The sequence below is a fragment of the Coregonus lavaretus genome (genome assembly GCF_964263955.1).
Source record: "Coregonus lavaretus genome assembly, chromosome: 25".
In the NCBI taxonomy this organism is placed as follows: domain Eukaryota; kingdom Metazoa; phylum Chordata; class Actinopteri; order Salmoniformes; family Salmonidae; genus Coregonus; species Coregonus lavaretus.
In genome coordinates, this window is record NC_140012.1 from 13,109,694 (window position 1) to 13,137,485 (window position 27,792).

Sequence of the window (27,792 nt, forward strand, 5' to 3'; positions counted from 1 at the left end):
CACCCATCGTGAGTCTCATTTCTCTGATGGCTTGCTTTTGGATATTCTCTCTCTCTCTCTCTCTCTCTCTCTCTCTCTCTCTCTCTCTCTCTCTCTCTCTCTCTCTCTCTATCTATCTATCTATCTCAATATCTCAATTCAATTCAATCCAATTTGCTTTATTGGCATGGTGTAACAATGTACATATTGCCAAAGCTTACTTTGGATATTTACACTATTAACATACTTAAAATAATAATAATCCATATTGTCAATGGGACATCAGTGACAACAATAACCAAGGGTCAAAATAACCATTGAACAATAACAATATAGAGGACATGTGCAGGTTGGTTGGTCTGTCAGACACTGTCCCTCATCTTATGGCAGGCAGCAATGTAGTGCGCTGCCAACCCACAGCTCTCTGCATCCTCCCCCAACAGGACAGGTAGCCTATCCTCATCAGAGAGGTCTTTGAAACCTTGAAAAACGGTTTCAAATTTATGGGAATGACACTCTCTAATTTTTTTATATTTTCGACATTTTGTCAGGAAATGCAGCTCTGTCTCAGGTTCTGCTGTGGTGCAGTGGTTGCACAGCCTTTCCTCTACAGGGAGACAGGTTTTCCTGTGTCTACACTTCTCAATGGCAAGGCTGTGCTCACTGAGCCTGTACTTTGTCAAGGTATTTCTAAGGTTTTGATCAGTAACCATGGTCAAATCTCTCTCTCTCTCTCTCTCTCTCTCTCTCTCTCTCTCTCTCTCTCTCTCTCTCTCTCTCTCTCTCTCTCTCTCTCTCTCTCTCTCTCTCTCTCTCTCTCTCTCTCTCTCTCTCTCTCTCTCTCTCTCTCTCTCTCTCTCTCTCTCTCTCTCTCTCTCTCTCTCTCTCTCTCTCTCTCTCTCTCTCTCTCTCTCTCAATTCAAAGGGCTTTATTGGCATGGGAAACATACAGTGCATTCGGAAAGTATGCCCTTTGCTCAGTACTTTGTTGAAGCACCTTTGGCAGCGATTACAGCCTCGAGTCTTCTTGGGTATGACGCTACAAGCTTGGCACACCAGTATTTTGGGAGTTTCTCCCATTCTTCTTTGCAGATCCTCTCATGCTCTGTCAGGTTAGATGTTTTCGCTTCGTCATTATGGGGTATTGTGTGTAGATTGATGAGGGGATAAAAAAATAAAAATAATTTAGAATAAGGCTGTAACTTAACAAAATGTTGAATAAGTCAAGTGGTCTGAATACTTTCCGAATGCACTGTATGTTAACATTGCCAAAGCAAGTGAAATAGATAATAAACAAAAGTGAAGTAAACAATACAGAATTTACAGTAAACATAACACTCCAAAGGAATAGAGACATTTCAAATGCCATATTATGGCTCTTTCTCTCTCTCTCTCTCTCTCTCTCTCTCTCTATCTCTATCGCGCTCGCTCTCGCTCTTTCTCTCTTTCACTCTTTCACTCTCTCTCCTTTCTCTTCTTTCTCTCTCTTTTCTCATCTTACCAATCAATATCTATACTGGCCTGTGGTGCTTGAATATGGGGATTCTCCTCGCAATCATCTCACCGGTGTTCTTTGTGTTTCATGTTTTCCTTCTGGTTTTATTTATTTTTTATTTTGAAACATAAAAGCATACTCTCCTCAAGACACAGGAAACGTTACTCACCTCAGAGCCAATTTCCACTTCAATCTCTATGTTAATAGGCGTGGTGAATTGGTTTAAATGGATATCGAAAACGGGTTTATCCAGACTGTGACAATATGACAACAAGAATAGAAAATTGGATACCCATTGCTTTCGGCTTTGGTTTTATTCAATGGTCTGGATGCTAATTGCTGGAATAATAAAGAAGCCCACAGCAATTATGAACTTGATCCCTGTGCATGGAGTCCAGCTTGCTTAATTAACTGAGCCAAACTAGTAGAAATATTTAATTTAGACTACAGGCATATACAGTACCTTCAGAAAGTATTCACACCCCTTGACTTTTTCCACATTTTGTTGTGTTACAGCCTGCATTAAAAATGGAATAATTCAAGATTTTTTGTCACTAGCCTACACACAATACCCCATAATGTCAAAGTACAAAGGACATTTGTACTAATTAATAAGAAATGCAAAGCTGAAATGTCTTGAGTCAATAAGTATTCAACCCCTTTGTTATGGCAAGCCTAAATAAGTTCAGGAGTAAAAATTTGTTTAATAAGCTGCATGGACTCACTCTGTGTGCAATAATAGTGTTTAACATGATTTTTTAATGACTACCTCATCTCTGTATCCCACACATGCAATTATCTGTAAGGTCCCTTAGTCGAGCAGTGAATTTCAAACACTGATTCAACCACGAAGACCAGGGAGGTTTTCCATTGCCTCGCAAAGAAGGGCACCTATTGGTAGATGGATAAAAATTAAAAAGCAGACATTGAATATCCCTTTGAGCATGGTGAAGTTATTCATTACACTTTGGATGCTGTATCAATACATCCAGTCACTACAAAGATAATGGCGTCCTTCCTAACTCAGTTGCCAGAGAAGAAGGAAACCGCTCAGGGATTTCACCATGAGGCCAATGGTGATTTTAAAACAGTTACATTTTAATGGCTGTGATAGCAGATAACTGAGGATGGATCAACAACATTGTAGTTACTCCACAATAATAACATAAATGACAGAGTGAAAAGAAGGAAGCCTGTAAAGAATACAAATATTCAAAACATGCATCCTATTTGCAATAAGACACTAAAGTATTGCTTTCTGAAGGCACTCTAAGTGACTAATTTACTGTGACACCTCCACCCCACTGTACTGTCACAATGACCCACTCCAGTCATGCGTCCCCTGATGATGATCTGCCCGAGCCATGCGTCTACTAATGATATTAGTATATATCTGGTCAGTCGGGTTGAAGTCACTCTGGGAGGCCATGTCTTTAAATTGGGATGACAGAAAAAGGATATATCGCTTCCCTCATTAAGAAACAAACACTCGACCCCCTCTGATGTCAAAAACTACAGATCGGTATCCCTTCTTAATTTTATTTCCAAAACACTTGAGCGTGCTCTCTCTAACCAACTCTTTCGTTATCTCTCTCAGGACGATCTTCTTGACCCTAACCAGTCAGGCTTCAAAACGGGTCACTCAACTGAGACTGCTCTCCTCTGTGTCACAGAGGTTCTCCGGTCTGCCAAAGCTGACTCTCTCTCCTCTGTTCTCATACTTCTAGATCTATCCGCTGCTTTTGACAACGTGAACCATCAGATCCTCCTCTCCACCTCTCAGGGTTGGGCGTCTCAGGCTCTGCGCACTCCTGTATTGCATCATACATGGCAGGTCGCTCCTACCAGGTGGTGTGGAGAGGATCTGTGCCCCGCTGTTCATCAAATACTGCCTCAGCAATATGAAAACACACACACAGACACTCAAACACTGTATACCAGTGGAGCCTGTGGGGAGGGGTAGGGTCTCCCTGATGGTCTGAGAGGACCTACCTAAATAGAGCTGCACACACAGTGGTGGCCAGGCTGCCTGTGAAAGGTCATGTGTCAGGTGTCTGCACTAAACTGGGCTGCAGGAACAGGTGGTGGAGAAACAGGCCAGAGGTGGCACAGCTATGCCAACTTCTCAGCACTGAGAGATGCAAGGTGGCACCTATGATTCACAAAGGACAAACAGGGAAGGGAGTGTGTGTGTGTATGTGTGACTGCATATGTGTGTGTGTGCATGTGAGGGTGGCAGCCAACAATAGTATTGTGTCTTCTTAATCTTCTTCTCTCAGAGAGCTTCTGAGCTGCTTACATGTGGATCCGACAGCAGCACTTAGAACAGCTAACATGTATTCTCCCCCCACTCCATCAAATATATATATCCCTTATACTTTATGCATGATACTTACTGAATAATTCAGTCTGTATTTGGAGAGAATAGGAATAAGTCACTTTTTTTTGTGGTTCTATCTTATTTTATTCTTCCCTATGGTGTTGTCATTTCCTACAAACCATTGTTAAGTGTTTGCTGGGTATTTAGCAACTTCATAAAAGTGAACTATACCTTTAAGGTTTTAGCGCCGGTTCAGTACGTCAAGCACAGCTACCCATCCCTTCTCTTAAAGAGCTGTTAACGGGGCAGGATCTCAAAACTTGTTTTGGCCACACCCTTTAGAACGCTGTCATCCATTTAACTAAGGGGACAGAGAGAAGGTAGTATCCCCAAAGTGTTGAATGACTAAGTAAGGAGTAGGGACTGGGGGGTAAACACAGTCCACTTCTGCCAAGTATTATATTACCATATCCTCTTATGTCAGACAGAGCAGCATTGTCATTATTATTATCATTATGTAACAAGTTGATTTTAGATTTTTCAGGTATTCGGTTGCTATTTTAGCTCTCTGTATGGGATTCGTGGTTCATGTCTGAGTGTTTGCGGGTGACCTGTCAGGTGAGATGAACCGAAATGAGAGTAGAGGAAAGGAGAAAGGTTGGAGTGGGAGCACCTCCTCCTTCTGCATGTCGTTGAGGAGACAGGACACCCAGTCTACCCAGATTGCTCACTGACATTAACTGACAGTCTGATTGGAGGAGACCTTTCTGGTCACAACACCCAGGCTAAAGCATGAGCAGAAGGAGACCTTAGGACTGACTGAGGAAAAAACACAGATCATCTATGAATCACAGAATCTATGAAACAGCCAGAAAAACTTATGTTTTTTCAATTGATTTATTTTCTCATTGAAATAGCAAACACAATCACAGTAGGATTTGCTCCACACATTGCCTAGCCATGGAACCAGTACACATAGAAAGATGCAGGGGGAAAGGTGTGCACAGGAGTGTAGCCAATGTTGCACCTGCTGGATCCATGTGACACAGTTACAGTGGTTCTCTCTCTCTCTCTCCACTTTGTCTCTCTCCCTCTTTTCACTCTTAATCTCTCTCTTCATACTATTCTTTCTGTCGCTCTGTAGAAGAGGTTTTACAGGAGGGGATGAGGGCTCAGTGGGTTGCTGTATAGCTACCCTTATCATCACACAACACATTGTAGTCCCATTACACATTAACAGGAGCACACAACGGGAGTATTGCTCATCTCCGTCCCTCCTCTGTCTGCCCAGCATGTGGTGTGTTTGTGTGCGTTTGTTTGTGTGCTCAGCTGTATAGCTGGTTGAGAGAATGCCAAGAGTGTGCAAAGCTGTCATCAAGGCAAAAATATATTTTGATTTGTTTAACACTTCTTTGGTTACTACATGATTCCATATGTGTTATTTCATAGTTTTGATGTCTTCACTATTATTCTACAATGTAGAAAATAGTAAAAATAAAGAAAAACCCTTGAATGAGTTGGTGTGTCCAAACTTTTGACTGGTGCTGTATATATATACAGTGAGGGGAAAAAAGTATTTGATCCCCTGCTGATTTTGTACATTTGCCCACTGACAAAGAAATTATCAGTCTATAATTTTAATGGTAGGTTTATTTGAACAGTGAGAGACAGAATAAAATAAAAAATAAAATAAATAAACGCATGTCAAAAATGTTATAAATTGATTTGCATTTTAATGAGGGAATTCGTGGTATTTGACCCCCTCTCAATCAGAAAGATTTCTGGCTCCCAGGTGTCTTTTATACAGGTAACGAGCTGAGATTAGGAGCACACTCTTAAAGGGAGTGCTCCTAATCTCAGTTTGTTACCTGTAGAAAAGACACCTGTCCACAGAAGCAATCAATCAATCAGATTCCAAACTCTCCACCATGGCCAAGACCAAAGAGCTCTCCAAGGATGTCAGGGACAAGATTGTAGACCTACACAAGGCTGGAATGGGCTACAAGACCATCACCAAGCAGCTTGGTGAGAAGGTGACAACAGTTGGTGCGATTATTCGCAAATGGAAGAAACACAAATGAACTGTCAATCTCCCTCGGCCTGGGGCTCCATGCAAGATCTCACCTCGTGGAGTTGCAATGATCATGAGAACGGTGAGGACTCAGCCCAGAACTACATGGGAGGATCTTGTCAATGATCTCAAGGCAGCTGGGACCATAGTCACCAAAAAAACAATTGGTAACACACAACGCTGTGAAGGACTGAAATCCTGCAGTGCCCGCAAGGTCCCTCTGCTCAAGAAAGCCCATATACAGGCCCGTCTGAAGTTTGCCAATGAACATCTGAATGATTCAGAGGAGAACTGGGTGAAAGTGTTGTGGTCAGATGAGACCAAAATCGAGCTCTTTGGCATCAACTCAACTCGCCGTGTTTGGAGGAGGAGGAATGCTGCCTATGACCCCAAGAACACCATCCCCACCGTCAAACATGGAGGTGGAAACATTATGCTTTGGGGGTGTTTTTCTGATAAGGGGACAGGACAACTTCACCGCATCAAAGGGATGATGGACGGGCCATGTACCGTCAAATATTGGGTGAGAACCTCCTTCCCTCAGCCAGGGCATTGAAAATGGGTCGTGGATGGGTATTCCAGCATGACAATGACCCAAAATACACAGCCAAGGCAACAAAGGAGTGGCTCAAGAAGAAGCACATTAAGGTCCTGGAGTGGCCTAGCCAGTCTCCAGACCTTAATCCCATAGCAAATCTGTGGAGGAATTGGAGAAATTCTGCAAAGAGGAGTGGGACAAAATCCCTCCTGAGATGTGTGCAAACCTGGTGGCCAACTACAAGAAACGTCTGACCTCTGTGATTGCCAACAAGGGTTTTGCCACCAAGTACTAAGTCATGTTTTGCAGAGGGGTCAAATACTTATTTCCCTCATTAAAATGCAAATCAATTTCTAACATTTTTGACATGCGTTTTTCTGTTTTTTTGTTGTTGTTATTCTGTCTCTCACTGTTCAAATAAACCTACCATTAAAATTATAGACTGATCATGTCTTTGTCAGTGGGCAAACGTACAAAATCATCAGGGGATCAAATACTTTTTTCCCTCACTGTATAAACTCAGCCAAAAAAGAAATGTCCTCTCACTGTCAACTGCATTTATTTTCAGCAAACTTAACATGTGTAAATATTTGTATGAACATATCAAGATTCAACAACTGAGACATAAACTGAACAAGTTCCACAGACATGAGACTAACAGAAATGGGATAATGTGTCCCTGAACAAAAGGGGGGGTCATAATCAAAAGTAAGAGTCAGTATCTGGTGTGGCCACCAGCTGCATTAAGTACTGGTGGCCACACCAGATAGTGCTCCTCATGGACTGCACCAGATTTGCCAGTTCTTGCTGTGAGATGTTACCCCGCTCTTCCATCAAGGCACCTGCAAGTTCCCAGACATTTCTGGGGGGAATGGCCCTAGCCCTCACTCTCTGATCCAACAGGTCCCAGACGTGCTCAATGGGATTGAGATCCGGGCTCTATGCTGGCCATGGCAGAACACTGACATTCCTGTCTTGCAGGAAATCACGCACAGAACGAGCAGTATGGGTGGTGGCATTGTGATGCTGGAGGGTCATGTCAGGATGAGCCTGCAGGAAGGGTACCACATGAGGGAGGAGGATGTCTTCCCTGTAACGCACAGCATTGAGATTGCCTGCAATGACAACAGGCTCAGTCCGATGATGCTGTGACACACCGCCCCAGACCATGATGGACCCTCCACCTCCAAATTGATCCCGCTCCAGAGTACAGGCCTCGGTGTAACGCTCATTCCTTCGACGATAAAAGCGAATCCGACCATCACCCCTGGTGAGACAAAGCCGCGACTCGTCGGTGAAGAGCACTTTTTGCCAGTCCTGTCTGGTCCAGCGATGGTGGGTTTGTGCCCATAGGCAACGTTGTTGCCGGTGATATCTGGTGAGGACCTGCCTTACAACAGGCCTATAATCCCTCAGTCCAGCCTCTCTCTTAGCCTATTGCAGACAGTCTGATCACTGATGGAGGGATTGTGCGTTCCTGGTGTAACTAAGGCAGTTGTTGTTGCCATCCTGTACCTGTCCCGCAGGTGTGATGTTCAAATGTACTGATCCTGTGCAGGTGTTGTTACACGTGGTCTGCCACTGCGAGGACGATCAGCTGTCCGTCCTGTCTCCCTGTAGCGCTCTCTTAGGCGTCTCATAGTACAGACATTGCAATTTATTGCCCTGGCCACATCTGCAGTCCTCATGCCTCCTTGCAGCATGCCTAAGGCACGTTCACACAGATTAACCCTGGGCACCTTTCTTTTGGTGTTTTTCATAGTCAGTAGAAAGGCCTCTTTAGTGTCCTAAATTTTCATAACTGTGACCTTAATTGCCTACCGTCTGTAAGCTGTTAGTGTCTTAACGACCGTTCCACAGGTGCATGCTCATTAATTGTCCATGGTTCATTGAACAAGCATGGGAAACAGTGTTTAAACCCTTTACAATGATCTGTGAAGTTATTTGGATTTTTACGAATGATCTTTGAAAGACAGGGTCCTGAAAAAGTTTATATATATATAACGGACATTCCTTAACTATCTTGTGTCTAGCTGTTTAAAAAAAACGTAGGCTATATTCCCTTCTCTCTCCATTCAGTAGGTAATGAATATGACTTTGGGCTAGGCTACGCTTACATAGTTTTATGCATGCATAGCTTTCTATCCTGATCTAACATAAAATGAATCGAATGGAGTTCCAACTCAAAATGTTGCTTGAATGGCAAAAAAGCCAGGGGACTAATAATGAGAGAGAACAAACAATATCAATAGCCTATAGGAAAATGTAATGACAAGTTTAATCAAGTTTAAACTTAATCAAGTTTAAAATTATCCGTGCAGGGCAGAAAAATCCCTCCATGCCAGGTTGAAAACCAGATGGCCAATCCTCCTACTAAACCTATCATAAAAGCTTTAAGACAAGTGAAAGTTATGCACAGTAGCTTATTTTCCAAATATTCTAATAGCCTATGGTGTCATTAAGTTGCCGCTTAGTCTATAGTCCTTGGCATACGCTATTCTCAATCGCAGTTTTATGAGAGATCGAGAGGTTGAACAAATTATACTAATAGAGGTATGAGGAAAATAAAGCAATTATTATCCAGTTCTCAAGACGGTAGACTTTGCTTCTATCCAGCCCATGATTTATAAACTAACTCACTATGGCAAGACAGCCCGTTCCTCATCAGTTGATTGTCACTTTGCTCCGTCATGTGTGCGCCATACACACATACAGACAGACACACACAAACCTGTTTAATGGTGAAGGGCCACCAGAAAGGAATATTCGAAAAAGGATTTGCCTGCACTTAGGCTCTGTCCTGGGTTTCACAACATTATCTTTCGTCATGACTCGTCCAGTTGTTGAATACGATTTTGCGCTATAGCCCAACAGTGGTCAACCTTTGTTCACAATAGAACAAAGGTTGACATCACCCAACCCTACAAGACACTGTTCTCAATTTCAATTCAATTCAATTTAAGGGCTTTATTGGCATGGGAAACGTACGTTAACATTGCCAAAGCAAGTGAAGTAGATATTAAACAAAAGGGAAATAAACAATACTGTGTACTCTCTGTTTAGGGCCAAATAGCATTCTAGTTTGCAGTTTTTTTGTTAATTCTTTCTAAGATGTTAAGTAATTCTCTTTTTGTTTTCTCATGATTTGGTTGGGTCTAATTCTGTTTGTGAACAGAGCCCCCCCCCCCCCCCCCCCCCCCCCCTCTCTCTCTCTCTCTCTCTCTCTCACTATAGCTTAGATGTGAAGTGTAGCTGAGAAGTCTCTCTTACAGTGTTAAGTGCCATTAAGAACACAGTAGTATTTCTCTCTGAGCTTGTTCCACTGTTGAGGGTCAACAGTTGGACACTTGCTCACATGGTCAGCGTGTTTGTGTTGGACATGGAGACGGTGAAAAGCAGACACAAAGGGAATGAAAAGGCCTTGGTCAATGCAACATGAGGTACAGCCTTTCCTTAAGAGAAGGGGCACAGCCTTTGTCCAGGCACCATCACTTTTGGACTGCAACGAGAGAAGGAGCTGTTTGTGGAAGACGTTTCAATCTTATTCCCTTTTAGCTGGTGTTTTGAAAAGTGTGTTGTCCGCTGTAGTTTATTGCCACACAATACTGCACTGTGTATCCCAAGGCTTCTGCTACTTTACTCTCACGCTGTCATGCATGCTTTGTCCTCGGTCTTCTATCACTCTCTCTTTCTCTGTCTCTCTCTCTCTGTCTTTCTGTGTTTTTCTCTCTCTCACATCCTCACTTTCTTTCTCCCTTATCGTACTATCTTGCAAATACTCACACACCACACACATAAACACACACACACACACAGTTATACACACAAACCACAGACACTGATGGTTTAATGCCTTGTCCCCTGTGGTTGGCCTATGTCTCCCCTGTCAGACTAACTGAGAGAGAGAGACTAAATAGCACCCTTCTACCTCCCGAGGGAGTTTTCAGCTGTTATCGTGACTGTATACATTCCACCTCAGGACAAGAAATAAAACAAGCTGGCACTTAACGAACTGTACGAGTCTATAAACAAGCAGGAAAACTTGCATCCAGAGGCTGCCTTCTTCGTCGACAGCGATTTTAATTCTGCGTCATTAAGACACGTGATGCCCAACTTCCATCAACACGTCTCCTTCACCACTAGGGGCGATAGAGTCTTAGACCACTGTTACTCTACCCACAAGGAAACATACAGTGGGGAGAACAAGTATTTGATACACTGCCGATTTTGCAGGTTTTCCTACTTACAAAGCATGTAGAGGTCTGTAATTTTTATCATAGGTACACTTCAACTGTGAGAGACGGAATCTAAAACAAAAATCCAGAAAATCACATTGTATGATTTTTAAGTAATGAATTTGCATTTTATTGCATGACATAAGTATTTGATACATCAGAAAAGCAGAACTTAATATTTGGTACAGAAACCTTTGTTTGCAATTACAGAGATCATACGTTTCCTGTAGGTCTTGACCAGGTTTGCACACACTGCAGCAGGGAGTTTGGCCCACTCCTCCATACATACCTTCTCCAGATCCTTCAGGTTTCGTGGCTGTCGCTGGGCAATACGGACTTTCAGCTCCCTCCAAAGATTTTCTATTGGGTTCAGGTCTGGAGACTGGCTAGGCCACTCCAGGACCTTGAGATGCTTCTTACGGAGCCACTCCTTAGTTACCCTGGCTGTGTGTTTCGGGTCGTTGTCATGCTGGAAGACCCAGCCACGACCCATCTTCAATGCTCTTACTGAGGGAAGGAGGTTGTTGGCCAAGATCTCGCGATACATGGCCCATCCATCCTCCACTCAATACGGTGCAGTCGTCCTGTCCCCTTTGCAGAAAAGCATCCCCAAAGAATGATGTTTCCACCTCCATGCTTCACGGTTGGGATGGTGTTCTTGGGGTTGTACTCATCCTTCTTCTTCCTCCAAACACGTCGAGTGGAGTTTAGACCAAAAAGCTATATTTTTGTCTCATCAGACCACATGACCTTCTCCCATTCCTCCTCTGGATCATCCAGATGGTCATTGGCAAACTTCAGACAGGCCTGGACATGCGCTGGCTTGAGCAGGGGGACCTTGCGTGCGCTGCAGGATTTTAATCCATGACGGAGTCGTGTGTTACTAATGGTTTTCTTTGAGACTGTGGTCCCAGCTCTCTTCAGGTCATTGACCAGGTCCTGCCGTGTAGTTCTGGGCTGATCCCTCACCTTCCTCATGATCATTGATGCCCCACGAGTTGAGATCTTGCATGGAGCCCCAGACCGAGGGTGATTGACCGTCATCTTGAACTTCTTCCATTTTCTAATAATTGCGCAACAGTTGTTGCCTTCTCACCAAGCTGCTTGCCTATTGTCCTGTAGCCCATCCCAGCCTTGTGCAGGTCTACAATTTTATCCCTGATGTCCTTACACAGCTCTCTGGTCTTGGCCATTGTGGAGAGGTTGGAGTCTGTTTGATTGAGTGTGTGGACAGGTGTCTTTTCTACAGGTAACGAGTTCAAACAGGTGCAGTTAATACAGGTAATGAGTGGAGAACAGGAGGGCTGTGAGAGCCGGAATTCTTACTGGTTGGTAGGTGATCAAATACTTATGTCATGCAATAAAATGCAAATGAATTACTTAAAAATCATACAATGTGATTTTCTGGATTATTATTTTTTTGATTCCGTCTCTCTCACAGTTGAAGTGTAACTATGATAAAAATTACAGACCTCTACATGCTTTGTAAGTAGGAAAACCTGCAAAATCAGCAGTGTATCAAATACTTGCTCTCCCCACTGTACAAGGCCCTCCCTCATCTGCCATTCGGCAAATTAGATCATGACTCCGTACTCCTGCTTCCTATTTACAAGCAGAAGATCAATCAGGAACCAGATGACTGGGTGATCTCTCTCTCCGATGCCGACTTGATCAGGTTAAGGCTCACAAGGCCGTGGGGCCGGATGGTATTCCAGGGCGTGTTCTCAGAGAATGCGCAGATCAGCTGGTAGGCATATTCACTGTAATTTTCAACTCTCCTTGTCCCAGTCTGTAAATCCCACATATTTTAAGATGACTACCATCATTCCTGTTCCCAATAACTGTAAGGCTTCATGCCACAATGACTACCACCCTGTAGCGCTCACATCTGTAATCATGAAGTGCTTTGAAAGGCTGGTTATGGCACACATCAACTCTATCACCCCAGACATCCTAGACCCACTCCAATTTGCATACCGCCCCAACAGATCCATAGCTGACACAATCTCAATTGCAGTCCACAGTGCCCTCACCCATCTAGATAAGAGGACTACCTATGTGAGAATGCTGTTCATTGACTACAGGTCAGCGTTCAACACCATTGTCCCCTCCAAGCTCGTCACCAAGCTTGGGACTGAACATCTCCCTCTGCAACTGGATCCTGGACTTCCTGACGGACCGACCCCAGGTAGTGAGGGTAGGCAACATCACCTCCGCCAGGCTGACCCTCAACACGGGGGCCCCACAGGGGTGTGTGCTTAGTCTCCTCCTGTACTCCCTGTTCACCCATGAATGCGTGGCCACGCACGACACCATCACCACGTTTACTTAAGACACAGCGGTGGTAGGCCTGATTACCGGCTACGATGAGACAGCCTACAGGGAGGAGGTCCTTGACCTGGCAGTGTGGTGCCAGGACAACAACCTCTCCCTCAACGTCAGTACGACCAAGGAGTTGATAGTGGACTACAGGAAACAGGGGAGCGAGCACAACCCTATCCACGGCGACGGGGCTGCCGTGGAGCGGGTGAAGTTCCTCGGGGTCCAAATTACTACTTAAAATGGTACACACTCACAGTCGTGAAGAAGGTGCGACAGCGCCTCTTCCCCATCAGGAGGTTGAAAATGTTTGGCATGGGCCCTCAAATCTACAGCTGCATCACTGAGAGCATCTTGACTGGCTGCATCATTGCTTGGTATGGCAACAGCACCGCAGGGTGCAGATAGCCCAGTACATCACTGGGGCCGAGCTCCCTGCCATCCAGGAACTCTATATCAGGCAGTGTGAAGGGAAGGCCCAGAAAATTGTTAAAGACTCCAGCCACCCAAGCCATAAACTGTTCTCTCTGCTTCCGCACGGCAAGCAGTACCGGTGCATCAAGTCTGACACCAATAGGCTCCTGAACAGTTTCTATCCCCATCCAAAAGACTGCAAAATAGCTAACAAAATGGCTTCACGGACTATCTGAGTTGATCCTTGTATTTATTTCTCTATGCACACTCACAGGACTCTACACACCCACGCACACTGACACTCCAACACACACACTCACATACAATCTTAATTTATACTGCTGCTACTCTGTTTATCATCCATCCTGATGCATAGTCACCTTACCCCTATACATATCTACATCTATCATTGCAGTATCTCTGCACATTGTAAATAGGGTATTGGAACTGACCCTATATATAGCTTCATACTTTCTCATGTTCTTCTTATTGTTTATTTATTGTGTATTTTTGTTCTTCCTTATTTTTAGTACTACATTGATATTGATTACTGCATTGTTGGGGTTAGAGCTTGCAAGAAAGGCATTTCACTGTACTTGTGTATGTGACATTAAAAAGGAGATGAGATGAGATGACAGCCATGGTAAGCCTGGAGAGGGGACACGGTTCGACATGCTCCGACCGTTATAAGTCACAATCTACAGCAGTGATTCCATTAATGTGGTTGAACTGTGGTCAAGTGTCTGTGTGTGGTCTCATCTCCCCCCTCCCTGCCCATTTCTTTGTAATATGTGACCCATTAGCCTGTGGAGAAAATGGATGGTGTTATGAGTCAGAGGAGTGTGTGCGGGTGCATGTGTGATGTGACAAGTGATTGACAGGTAGAATGGCTGTACTAGAGATTGGCAATCAAACCTTGCCAAATATAATCCACAGTGACATTCAGCCACAGCACACACACTCCTTTTCTTAGAGGGATGTGGTCCCGGACAATGTCTGATGGCTCCTATCCATCACATGCTAATTACTGTGATCCTTCAACACCTTTTCTCCCTAAGGCCCCTAGTGGCTGCTGTAATGAATGGCTTTCAATGGGCAGACTATATGATAGAATACGCTAGACAATCATTATTTCCAGCTTTTGACATAGCTGTATTTTAATCACTGGATGTGGAGAGAAGATGGTTTCACAAAGAGAGCATTAGTACGACCTGTCTGTGCTGTGTGTGTACTACAGTTGAAGTCGGAAGTTTACATACACTTAGGTTGGAGTCATTAAAACTAGTTTTTCAACCACTCCACAAATTTCTTGTTAACAAACTATTGTTTTGGCAAGTCGGTTAGGACATCTACTTTGTGCATGACACAAGTAATTTTTTCAACAATTGTTTACAGACAGATTATTTCACTTATAAGTCACTGTATCACAATTCCAGTGGGTCAGAAGTTTACATACACTAAGTTGACGTTGCCTTTAAACAGCTTGGAAAATTCCAGAAAATTATGTCATGGCTTTAGAAGCTTCTGATAGGTTAATTGACATCATTTGAGTCAATTGGGGGTGCACCTGTGGATGTATTTCAAGGCCTACCTTCAAACTCAGTGCTTCTTTGCTTGACATCATGGGAAAATCAAAAGAAATCAGCCAAGACCTCAGAAAAAGAATTGTAGACCTCCACAAGTCTGGTTCATCCTTGGGAGCAATTTCCAAATGCCTGAAGGTACCACATTCATCTGTATAAACAATAGCACGCAAGTACAAACACCATGGGACCACGCAGCTGTCATACCGCTCAGGAAGGAGATGCGTTCTGTTTCCTAGAGATTAACGTACTTTGGTGCGAAAAGTGCAAATCAATCCCAGAACAACAGCAAAGGACCTTGTGAAGATGCTGGAGGAAACAGGTACAAAAGTAGCTATATCCACAGTAAAACGAGTCTATATCAACATAACCTGAAAGGCTGCTCAGCAAGGAAGAAGCCACTGCTCCAAAACCGCCATAAAAAAGCCTGACTACGGTTTGCAACTGCACATGGGGACAAAGATCGTACTTTTTGGAGAAATGTCCTCTGTTCTGATTAAACAAAAATAGAACTGTTTGGCCATAATGACCATCGTTATGTTTGGAGGAAAAAGGGGAAGGCTTGCAAGCCGAAGAACACCATCCCAACCGTGAAGCACGGGGGTGGCAGCATCATGCTGTGGGGGTGCTTTGCTGCAGGAGGGACTGGTGCACTTCACAAAATAGATGGCATCATGAGGAAAGAAAATAATGTGGATATATTGAAGCAACATCTCAAGACATCAGTCAGGAAGTTAAAGCTTGGTCGCAAATGGGCCTTCCAAATGGACAATGACCCCAAGCATACTTCCAAAGTTTAGGCAAAATGGCTTAAGGACAACAAAGTCAAGGTATTGGAGTGGCCATCACAAAGCCCTGACCTTAATCCTATAGAAAATTTGTGGACAGATCTGAAAAAGCATGTGTGAGCAAGGAGGCCTACAAACTTGAGTCAGTTACACCAGCTCTGTCAGGAGGACTGGGCCAAAATTCACCCAACTTATTGTGGGATGCTTGTGGAAGGCTACCCGAAACGTTTGACCCAAGTTAAACAATTTAAAGGCAATGCTACCAAATACTAATTGAGTGAATGTAAACTTCTGACCCATTGGGAATGTGATGAAATAAATAAAAGCTGAAATAAATCATTTTCTCTACTATTATTCTGATATTTCACATTCTTAAAATAAAGTTGTGATCCTAACTGACCTAAGACAGGGAATTTTTTCAAGGATTAAATGTCAGGCATTGTGAAAAACTGAGTTTAAATGTGTTTGGCTAAGGTGCATGTAAACTTTCGACTTCAACTGTATGTGGGTGTGTGGGGGGGAGGTTCTCAGTGTTATTTCTTAGTGTGTGTGTCCCAGTGCTACTATTGGTATTTACTCAATTTCTATTGAAGCTGATTTCCCCTGTGTCCTGTGCTGTCCTTTCCTAGATTCACTTACCGTCTGGCAGAGTTAACCAGTGTTTGTCTTTGCAACGGTTGTTTGCAAGGATTTGCAGTCAGAAAACACAATCACATAGTCAGGAAAGGACATGGGTAACTAGTAATTGGAGTGTATGAATTCCCCAGATGTTATTATCAGTATTGACCACGAGAAGAGACTAGTTGACTCCTTAATCTACTTCAGCTGTATCTTAAATTTCATAAATTGAAGTTTTAGCTTTCTACTCTCGCCGATGGTACTTCCTCCTTAGAATAATCTTATAATCTCTCTCTCTCTCTCTCCCTCTCTCTCTCCCTCCCTACCTCTCTCTCAGCAACTCATAATACAATTAATGAATGAATAGATTTACTCTCTCAAATGTCTACACTGAACAAAAATATAAAAGCAACATGCAACAATTTCAGTTACAGTTCATATAAGGAAATCAGTCAATTGAAATAAATAAATTAGGCCCTAATCTATGGATTTCACATGACTGGGAATACAGATATGCATCTGTTGGTCACAGATACCTTTTTTTTTAAATGTAGTGGCGTGGATCAGAAAACCAGTCAGTGTCTGGTGTGACCACCATATGCATCATGCAGCACGATACATCTCCTTCGGATAGAGTTGATCAGGCTGTTGATTGTGGCCTGTGGAATGTTGTCCCACTCCTCTTCAATGGCTGTGCGAAGTTGCTGGATATTGGCAGGCACTGGAACATGCTGTCGTACACGGTGATCCAGAGCATCCCAAACATGCTCAATGGGCGACATGTCTGGTGAGTATGCAGGGCATGGAAGAACAGGGACATTTTCAGCTTCCAGGAATTGTGTACAGATCTTTGCCACTTGGGCCGTGCATTATCATGCTGAAACATGAGGTGATGGCTGTGGATGAATGGCATGACAATGGGCCTCAGGATCTTGTCACGGTATCTCTGTGCATTCAAAATGCAATTTGTTTGTTGTCCATAGCTTATGCCTGCCCATACCATAACCCCACCGCCACCATGGGGCACTCTGTTCACAATGTTGACATCAGCATACCACTTGCCCACACGATGCCATACACGCTGTCTGCCATCTGCCTGGTATAGTTGAAACCGGGATTCATCCATGAAGAGCACACTTCTCCATCGTGCCAGTGGCCATCGAAGGTGAGCATTTGCCCACTGAAGTCGGTTACAACGCCGAACGGCAGTCCGGTCAAGACCCTGGTGAGGATGACAAGCACACAGATGAGCTTCCCTGACAGTTTGTGCAGAAAATTATTTTGTTGTGCAAACCCACAGTTTCATCAGCTGTCTGGGTGGCTGGTCTCAGACGATCCTTCAGGTGAAGATGCCAGATGTGGAGGTTCTGGGCTGGCGGGGTTACATGTGGTCTGCGGTTGTGAGGCCGGTTGGATGTTCTGCCAAATTCTCTAAATTGACGTTAGAGTACAGATATGCATCTGTTGGACACAGATACCTTTAAAAAATATGTAGTGGCGTGTTCAGAAAACCAGTCAGTGTCTGGTGTGACCACTTATGGTAGATAAATTACCATTCAATTATCTGGCAACAGCTCTGGTGGATATTCCTGCAGTCAGCATTCGAATTGCATGCTCCCTCAAAACTTGAGACATCTGTGGCATTGTGTTGTGTCACAAAACTGCACATTTTAGAGTGGCCTTTAATTGTCCCCAGCACAAGGTGCACCTGTGTAATGATCATGCTGTTTAATCAGCTTCTTGATATGCCACACCTGTCAGGTGGATGGATTATCTTGGCATAGAAGAAATGCTCACTAACAGGGATGTAAACAAAGTTGTACACACAATTTGAGAGAAATATGATTTGTGTGCGTATGGAACATATCTGGGATCTTTTATTTCAGCTCATGAAACATGGGACCAACACTTTACGTGTATATGGTCTGTAAGGATCTAAGTGAACTAAATGCTCTCATTTGTCCCAGTATTTTCTTCCTAATAGAGCAATTACACATGAGGACGGTTAGACCCTTTTCATAAGTGTGTAGGAGTCAGAGCATGTGAGCGGAGTTGAGCGGTGCTTGTACAGTGCTCCATGTCCTTTCCTACCACTCCGCTCTCACAGGAAAAAGATCTCTGGGTCCAAATTCACTCCACTCATTAAAATCACTATTTAACCTACACCCATCTATTTTTGTGACTACCTGGACCTACCAATTTGGTTTTTAAGTATTGAAACCAAACCTTATGGATTTGAATGAAAAGTATTTGAATAAACACGAAAAGGTGAATGTAAGAAGCGAATATCATTTCAAATAGGCTACATATTAAACAGCATATAAATACTCTAAATAGGTCAGGAGCCAGACAGGGAGCCTAAGAAGGAACGATAATTAATTATTTCAAGGCTATAGCCTACAAAGAAATACATTGTGAAGCATTTGCGAGTGCGACACAATAGTCTGGTAGGGACATACAGCGCTCAGGATTTAAATAACAGTTTGTTGTATTAAATCATTATAGTCTATAAATTGCACATATAGGCTGTGACTTATTTAGAATTAAATACAAATTAAACGAAAAATTACTTATTAGTGCCTTTGAATTCATTTTTAGAAATCATTTTTAGAAATCTACCCACCTCATTATTTTCTTTTAGCACGTAGTAAGTACACCATCATGCTTTTGGGATAAGTGTCAAATTCCACAATGATTCTTTAGTTGTGGACACTACATCACTGCACTCCCTCTCTTGCTCTTGGTCCTCATCTTTGTAAGTCACCTTGATTTAGCACCTGTGTGTTTTATCAGTTTCTTTATGAAAATATTTAGAGAACTCCATGACAGTAGCTAAAGCAAGGGGCTATAGCAGCGCACAAGTAGACTACAAATGCATGCTGGGACGGCATGCCCTGAGGTCGTGAAGTGAGCCCTACTGGAGCTAAATTGGAGCGGGCGAGAAGGCCGACGCTCCAACCTTTGGGTATCTCGCTCTATTCTCCAGTCAAATTGGGCACGCTCCGCTCCATCTCCGCCCCGCTCACATACTCTGGTACGAGTAGCCTAAACCATGGCTGACGTACATCCCGTATCTGATCCTTCGACCTTGTGTGGATGGGTAACTGGGTTCTTTGTCCCTCCGTTTCCCACTCAATGGAGCGTATGTGAATATGATCATATTTAATATGCTCAAGATTGCTCTCAAGTGTGTGTGGTATGCTTGTGTGTTTGCACGGACGTGTGTGGGTGTGTGTGTGTTTGTGTGTGGGATGCTTGTATGTATGTGTGTGTGTGTGTGTGTGTGTGTGTGTGTGTGTGTGTGTGTTTTCCTGGCACTTATTCCCAATGATCAGAGAGATGAGTAGGTTAATGATAGTATAATCAGAGCCCTCTTCCTGTAGATCAGTTTCTACTCTTGGGGGGGTTGACTGTGGGTGCTGGAACCCATTGCTCAGCTGCAATCAATCAGCCCCCCTACACACGCACACACACACCACACACACACACACCACAGACACACACACACACACACACACACAACCCCATCTCCTTACCACTTCTGCTCTGATGCAAGATGAGAGCCAGTGAAGTGGGAATTGGCAGCCACATGCAATTGCATTTCTCCAGCTCGTATGCTAGGTTTGCCCACGCTAAAGTCCCCATATGGGAATAAAGTACACGCTAATTAGCGGGCCTACCCTGAAGCCTTCTCATATTGCTGTCCCTTTCTCTTTATTTAGCTCCCCTACTCACATAACTCATGTAATTGTGAAAAATAAATGTCCTATTATGATATATTCAGCTGATTTAGGGCTCTAGACTAACCTTTTCCACTGGTGGCACTGGTGCTACCAAATTTTTCAGGTGAGGGCACCAGCACATGATTTAGTCCCACCAATTTTTCACCGCCGCCCGGCAATAATGACCTGAACTGTGTCCCATAATGTACATTCATTACGTACAGAACCAGGCTAATAATGACTACCCATCTTTTAAGCAGGGCTTGACATTCAGGTAAATTTGCCAGTGGCACACCGGGCCAGTGCCATCTGAAACTACTGGCCCAAATGAAAAGAATACTGGCCTGGGAAAGTGGATGATGCAGGCATAATTGAAATGTTATCTTTGATTTGTGGGCTGGGGAAAGTAGCCTATAATGACCTACCTTCCATACAAAAAGAACAACATTTTAACTTGAGAATATTATATGATTGTTTGGAGGGGGAAAAAAACCTTTGCACAATTTTAAAAAGGGTGTTATTGTTACCGATTTTGAACAGTCACTCTACGGTTGTAGGGCCCTATAACATCAGTTGTATCTTTTTGGTAAATTCTGTTTTCCCGGTTGTATTTTTTCCGGTGTCCTATTTTTCTTATTTTCTTTTTAAAAAATCACACTTTCTGTAGAAAAACTAAAATATTTGAATGTACTAATAAGTCCACAACAATGCATAAACCACATCAGGAGGCCACTTTTGAGGTCTGGGGACAACCCTCAAAATTGGCAAGTTGAAGCATTTGTTACGTTTCTACTCAATTTAAAACCCCTAAAATGCTTTTTGGAGAACAAACAAAAATGACCCCAGCCGTTAATTATCACCGCAATATTAGGTTTAAAGGTCTATGGAACGGCATATACTGTACAAATGCCAACCACTACTCAACCTCATCATCAATGTACTAATTTACTTGTGGAACTGTGCATACAGTGCAACGTGAAATAGATGCATAATACACGCTATCAAGTCACAACAATGCCGACTTGAAATGCTGACATCCGTAGGTGGCGTGTGAGTTTGAAGTTTGGGGAAGCTATTTTTTCACAGTAAAATTCCACCTTCATAATAAAGGAGTGCATGCATCTATCATCACATTTGCAGACTAATGTAAGATAGGCTACTATTCCTAATGTGATGAGTAGATTGCATAGTCATAATTTAGGCTAATAATATAACTCAATCACTGTTAGCAAAACAGACAGTTCTGAACAATGCATGCCTGAGTGCGTAATGACATAGAGTAGGCCTAATCAGATACATTTCTTCTCCTTTCTTTGCAGGGGAAACATTTGGCCTTTTATAAAAAAAATTTCATGCAATTCTACTACACTTCATATTACTGGAGACATAAGCAACTTATCTTTTCAGATGACTCAAATTAGTAGCTTACTCTGCTGGCTGACAAACAGATCAGTAAAAACGACCTTGTCTTAATTGCAGCCATCAAATCTAGGCCTACGAAAACGGGAGACAAACATTTTACAATATGACATCCATCTAGCCTGGAGGAGGAAATTATTGTCCCCCAAAAAACTTTCCAGTGGTACTGATTCAATGATAGACAGTGAATATGCATGTACTCACCGGGGATATGGCCCATGCTCTCCACTGGACTGGTGCAAATAAGATTAGTTAAATTAGGAGATACATTTTTTTAATAACTAGAGACATATTAGTATTTTCTTTGTGTTCTCTTTTCAGCAATAGTGATTTGCTTTCTAAACTATGTTTTTCCTACAATTGTATTTTGAAATATTGTCATAGGCCTAGGCCTATTTAACTGCTTTTTACTAACCGCTGCAACTCAACAATCGGCTATTTGATAGGCTAATTGCGGCACCTGCTGACCAAATTGCATGCTTAAAACAATCAGCTAATTTTTTTAAGAAGCTAATAATCCTCTGTTGCCAAATCATGTTCTCTGTGTAGTATTTTGAATGATTGTATTTATTTCTGTATAGCCACGAGTAATTATATAGCTAGTTTTGGCAAATGTTATTCAATTTACTTTAAAGGAAGCTTATTTTTCCCTAACCTATTACGCGCCACCAATGCCGACGTCAATGTGAATGTAACCGCTGCATAATACAGCTTGCCACAAGGCTTACAGGGCAGAGTTCGAGTGCATCAAATATGTGATGCATTGTGGGTAAATGGTGACTAACTGACTGATCTACAAATAATATGAAGTAGTTATTTATGATGTAAGGTGAGTTGTAGATCAGTCAGTCGGCAGTCGCTTGCACTGTCGGCTGCAATGTTGAACAAGCCCATAGTCTCTGCTCTCTTAGAGAAATGTGCGCAGGCTGGCAGCTTCTCTCTGAGTAATGCTCCAGTATGGTCCTAAAGCCAGCCAACCAATATGTTAAACAGCCATTGCATTTTAATCGGGATTGGAACATTTTAGTGAACTTTTTTGTAGCCTACTTTAAAAAAGATTGTGAGCTAAAAACGAACTTGACCAGCAAAAAAATAAAATCACTGGCACCCTAGCGACCAATAAAAAATTGCTGTCGCACTGCCAAATCAAAGGGTTGCAAATGTACATGTTTTGGTTGCAGTTTTTAGCCCTGTGATTGAAAGGACACCCACTACTTAGAGTGACGCATACAGACATAGCTACCACATTGCCTTCTGCTAGTCTGGCTCCCTGCTCTAAAGGCTCTTCATCAGTGTCTGAGGGTGGGAAGAGGGGAAAGAGGGATTGGTGGCTATTAAACAACAACATTACATCTAGGTCCGATATCTACACTATCTCTGTACTGTGGGATTAGGAGTGTGTTCGGATTAGAATTTACCGTAGTCTCCGTTGGATCACCAAAATCATTACGGACATCTACCTACCGATCAGCCAGTCAATCAATGGACCCAAAGAGACCCAGGTCAAACAGAGTTATCAGGTGCTAATAAGAGTAAACTATTGCATCAACTTGTTTTTGTCTACTGCCATTGAAGTTATGTATTATTCTGTCAATATATCGAAGTGGCATTGATGTGAGGGAATATGGGCATATTACCTTTTCAGACAATTGTTTGTAGGTTAATTAGAATTGCTTTTCATTGATTGATGGCAATAGTAACTGTTTTGCTTGTGAATAGTTGTATTATCATCATTTAGTAATGTCCAGTGCGTGCAGTCACTTTACTCTCTGAATTAAAAGTAGTTGTTCAATTTGTTTTTGCTAATTGCATTGACACACTCATTATTCTTGTGTGGAGGAATTTAACAATAATTTGCAGTCATTTGATCATTTACAGTGCTGTTCTCTTTGTATATTGTTTATGCTAATTCAAGCAGACAATTGCCGTAATTAAATTGTTTTAGTTCATTAACTGAGATGGCATGATATTAAATTAATGGTGTTTGTAAATTGTTACTGTTAGCTAAATAATAGTATTGCCTTTAGACTGAAAACAAAATGCAAGTGATGATGACCATACTAATCAGCTTCTCATCAGACCTCTGTCTCACTTGGACTTTTCATAGGATCCAATTTGCTGAAATAATGGTAACCATTGCTTAATCGTCTTCTAATATTGCTTAATCGTATTCTAATCTGAAAGATTGCTTGATTGGCAAGTGCAGTATTTTGTAGGAATGTTGTCTGAATGTCTTTTCTTCCTTACAGATAAGATTGAGAACGGAGGAGATGTGTACCAAAGGAGGAAAGGCCCCCGTGCCGATGCTGGCTCCTCAGACTCCGAGGGACAGGAAGTGGGCAGTCGGCAACGAGAAGGGGCAGGACAAACAGGAAGCAGCTGGAGGCGCATTGTCCTCCTGATCCTGGCCATCACCATCCACAACATCCCAGGTGAGAAGAAGAACCCACCATAGCCCAGTCTGTTATGCTCAGTCCCAAACCAACCCCTACCCCCTAACTTCTAGATCCTAGCCCCTATCATATTTCCCTAGTCTTTTCATGGACATCTGAATTGGATAGGTTAGGTTCTTAAGAATCAGTAATATGGTAACAGGCTGATTCCCTTTGTGGAATTTCCCCCATATTGCTGAAGCTACACGAAGGCAATCCTCTCAGAGGGAGTAGTGGGTAGGGGTCAATTTAGTATATCTAAAGATATATCTGTAGCAGTGATTTTGAAGAGCCAACACACCATTTGCTATAGCTTTCTCCTCTAGTTGGTAGACTTGGGCGGTATACTGTATATACTGTATACCGGGGTATTTAGAATAAGCCACAGGATGGTTTTTCAATATCGTCAAAACAATTTCTTTGAGGTTTTTCAATAAATGTGAGTATTTGTAGCTGCTTTTTAAGTTAATACCTGCAGTCAACTTGTGCAATACGTCATCTTACATTATGAAGCTTACCGTAGTTCCCCAGAACTGTTGAGCCAGTCACATGTTCGTTTGTAAAAAGCACAACGGGAGAAAGTGGGAGCTGGTCCAGCTGTGTATTTGTATTAACTTGCTAGTTAGCTAAGTAAGTGGCTGAATTAATAAGGAGGCCAATTGGCTTGTGTACTAAGACGGTAATAAAACGTAAATCCCAGGATGAGAGAAGGACGGTATGACGTTATGAAAATCTGGATAAAGTGTGCTCTGCTACATCTGTCTCCTACTGGTCATTACCACTAACAGAGGCGCCGGGACGATTGTACCTATATTTAACCAGAACCTCTTCCGGACATCACCACCAGTTGGTGGTGCTATTTTTCATGGTCCATCTCGACAGAGACATGACCAGTACGGATAAAGAGCAGTTCATGCCCTATGCCATGCCCTGGTCCAGACGCACACACCGGCGTGAATACAACACATGAAGGAGAGGCTCCAGCAATTGGAGCAACTCTCGCGTCTGGTGAAGGACTAGAAGGACTACAACGAGGCACTCAGCAAGACACGACACAGTCGCAGAAAACCTGCAGCGTTGGTCCCGAGTCCTCTTCCTCTTCCTGTCCAGTGCTTGCCAGCTCCAGAACCTTTGCCTGGTAACTGGCAGCACCACAAAGCCTGCACTTTGAGTCCCTGAGCACCGATGGATCGACCAACCGCATCCTGAGCCCAGGGCAGTGCAGCAGCCTCAAATGGCGTGGGTGCCACAGCCATCGGTCCAGCGGTCAGTTCTGCCCCCACCTGGACTCCAGCATGGAGCAGTGCAACAACAGGTGCTCCAGCCAGTTCCCCCACCGGCTCCCAAGCCAGCTACTTGGCCTGTCAAATGGCCACCATCGGAGCCTGAGCAGGTCCAGCAGCCAGCTCCTATCCATCATGCACCCCGGCCGGTGCCACAACAACCAGTGCTGCAGCCAGACAAGCGATTGTCAGCGCTTCAGCCAGCCATGCCCTCCGAAGCACTCCAGCTAGCCAAGGGGACGCCAGAGTTTGTATTTGTGTTTATTATGGTTCCCCATTAGCTGCTACCAAGGCAGCAGCTACTCTTCCTGGGGTCCGGCAAAATTAAGGCAGTTATTCATTACAATACAATACATTCATTACAATACATTCATAACAGATTTCACGACACACTAAGTGTGTGCCCTCAGGCCCCTACTCCACTACCACATATCTACAACACAAAATCCATGTGTACGTGTGTGTATAGTGCGTATGTTATCATGTGTGTGTATGCATTTGTCTGTGCCTATGTTTCTGTTGCTTCACAGTCCCCGCTGTTCAATAAGGTGTATTTTGATCTGTTTCTTAAATCTGATTCTACTGCTTGCATCAGTTACCTGATGTGGAATAGAGTTCCATGTAGTCATGGCTCTATGTAGTACTGTGCACCTCCCATAGTCTGATCTGGACTTGGGGACTGTGAAGAAACCTCTGATGGCATGTCTTGTAGTGTATGCATGGGTGTCTGAGCTGTGTGCTAGTCGTTTAAACAGACAGCTCGGTGCATTCAACATGTCAATACCTCTCACAAATACAAGTAGTGATGAAGTCAATCTCTCCTCCACTTTGAGCCAGGAGAGATTGACATGCATATTGTTAATGTTAGCTCTCTGTGTACATCTAAGGGCCAGCCGTGCAGCCCTGTTCTGAGCCAATTGCAATTTTCCTAAGTCCCTCTTTGTGGCACCTGACCACACGACTGAACAGTAGTCCAGGTGCGACAAAACTGGAGCATGAAGCAAGGATATGCACATTCTTGATATCATTTGAAAGAAAACACTTTGAAGTTTGTGGAAATGTGAAATTAATGTAGAAGAATATAACACATTAGATCTGGTAAAATATAATATCAAACAAAACTATGCTACATTTTATCTCTGGGACCCTTAGGATGACAAATCAGAGCAAGATTACTGAATGTAAGTACATTATTTACCTTCAGAGGTGAATGTATCAAACCAGTTGCTGTGATACGTTTTTTGTTGTTGTGCACTCTCCTCAAACAATAGCATGGTATATTTTCACTGTAATAGCTACTGTAAATTGGACAGTGCAGTTAGATTAACAAGAATTTAAGCGTTCTGCCCATATAAGACATGTCTGTGTCCTGGAAAGTTTGCTGTTACTTACAACAGTCATGCTAATCACATTAGTGCACGTTTGCTCAACCGTCCCATATATGGGACACCAATCCCGTAGAGGTTAAGAAGGCAGAGTAGCGCTTCATTATGGACAGACTTCTCCCCATCTTAGCTACTGTTGTATCAATATGTTTTGACCATGACAGTTTACAATCCAGGGTTACACCAACCAGTTTTGTCACCTCAACTTGCTCAATTTCCACATTATTTATTGCAAGATTTAGGTGAGGTTTAGGGTTTAGTGATTGATTTGTCCCAAATACAATGCTTTTAGTTTTTGAAATATTTAGGACTAACTTATTCCTTGCCACCCATTCTGAAACTAACTGCAGCTCTTTGTTAAGTGTTGCAGTCATTTCAGTCACTGTAGTAGCTGACGTGTATAGTGGTGACTCATCCGCATACATAGACACACTGGCTTTACTCAAAGCCAGTGGCATGTCGTTAGTAAAGATGGAAAAAAGTAAGGGGCCTAGACAGCTGCCCTGTGGAATTCCAGATTCTACCTAGATTATGTTTGAGAGGCTTCCATTAAAGAACACCCTCTGTGTTCTGTTAGACAGGTAACTCTTTATCCACAATATAGCATGAGATGTAAAGCCATAACACATACGTTTTTCCAGCAGCAGACTATGATCGATAATGTCAAAAGCCGCCCTGAAGTCTAACTAAACAGCCCTCACAATCTTTTTATCATCAATTTCTCTCAGCCAATCATCAGTCATTTGTGTAAGTGCTGTGCTTGTTGAATGTCCTTCCCTATAAGCGTGCTGAAAGTCTGTTGTCAATTTGTTTACTGTAAAATAGCATTGTATCTGGTCAAACACCATTTTTTGCAGAACTTTACTAAGGGTTGGTAACATGCTGATATGTTGGCTATTTGAGCCAGTAAAGGGGGCTTTACTATTCTTAGGTAGCGGAATGACTTTTGCTTCCGTCCAGGCCTGAGGGCACACACTTTCTAGTAGGCTTTAATTGAATATATGGCAAATAGGAGTGGCAATATCGTCTGCTATTATCCTCAGTAATTTTCCATCCAAGTTGTCAGACCCAGGTGGCTTGTCATTGTTGATAGACAACAACAATTGTTTCACCTCTTCCACACTCACTTTATGGAATTCAAAATTACAATTCTTGTCTTTCATAATTTGGTCAGATATACTTGGATGTGTA

General features: G+C 43.0%; 1 protein-coding gene across 1 annotated transcript in view; it reads left to right on the forward strand.

Annotated features, from left to right (window-relative positions):
- LOC311100531 (zinc transporter ZIP11-like) overlaps positions 1 to 27,792 on the forward strand; it is a gene marked incomplete at its 5' end in the record, with an annotated part of 179,726 nt that overhangs the window by 95,067 nt on the left and 56,867 nt on the right. Inside the window, one exon of the mRNA XM_084141445.1 lies at positions 23,751 to 23,933. Coding sequence (XP_083997571.1) covers positions 23,751 to 23,933 — 183 coding nt within the window. The remainder of the gene's footprint in view (positions 1 to 23,750; positions 23,934 to 27,792) is intronic.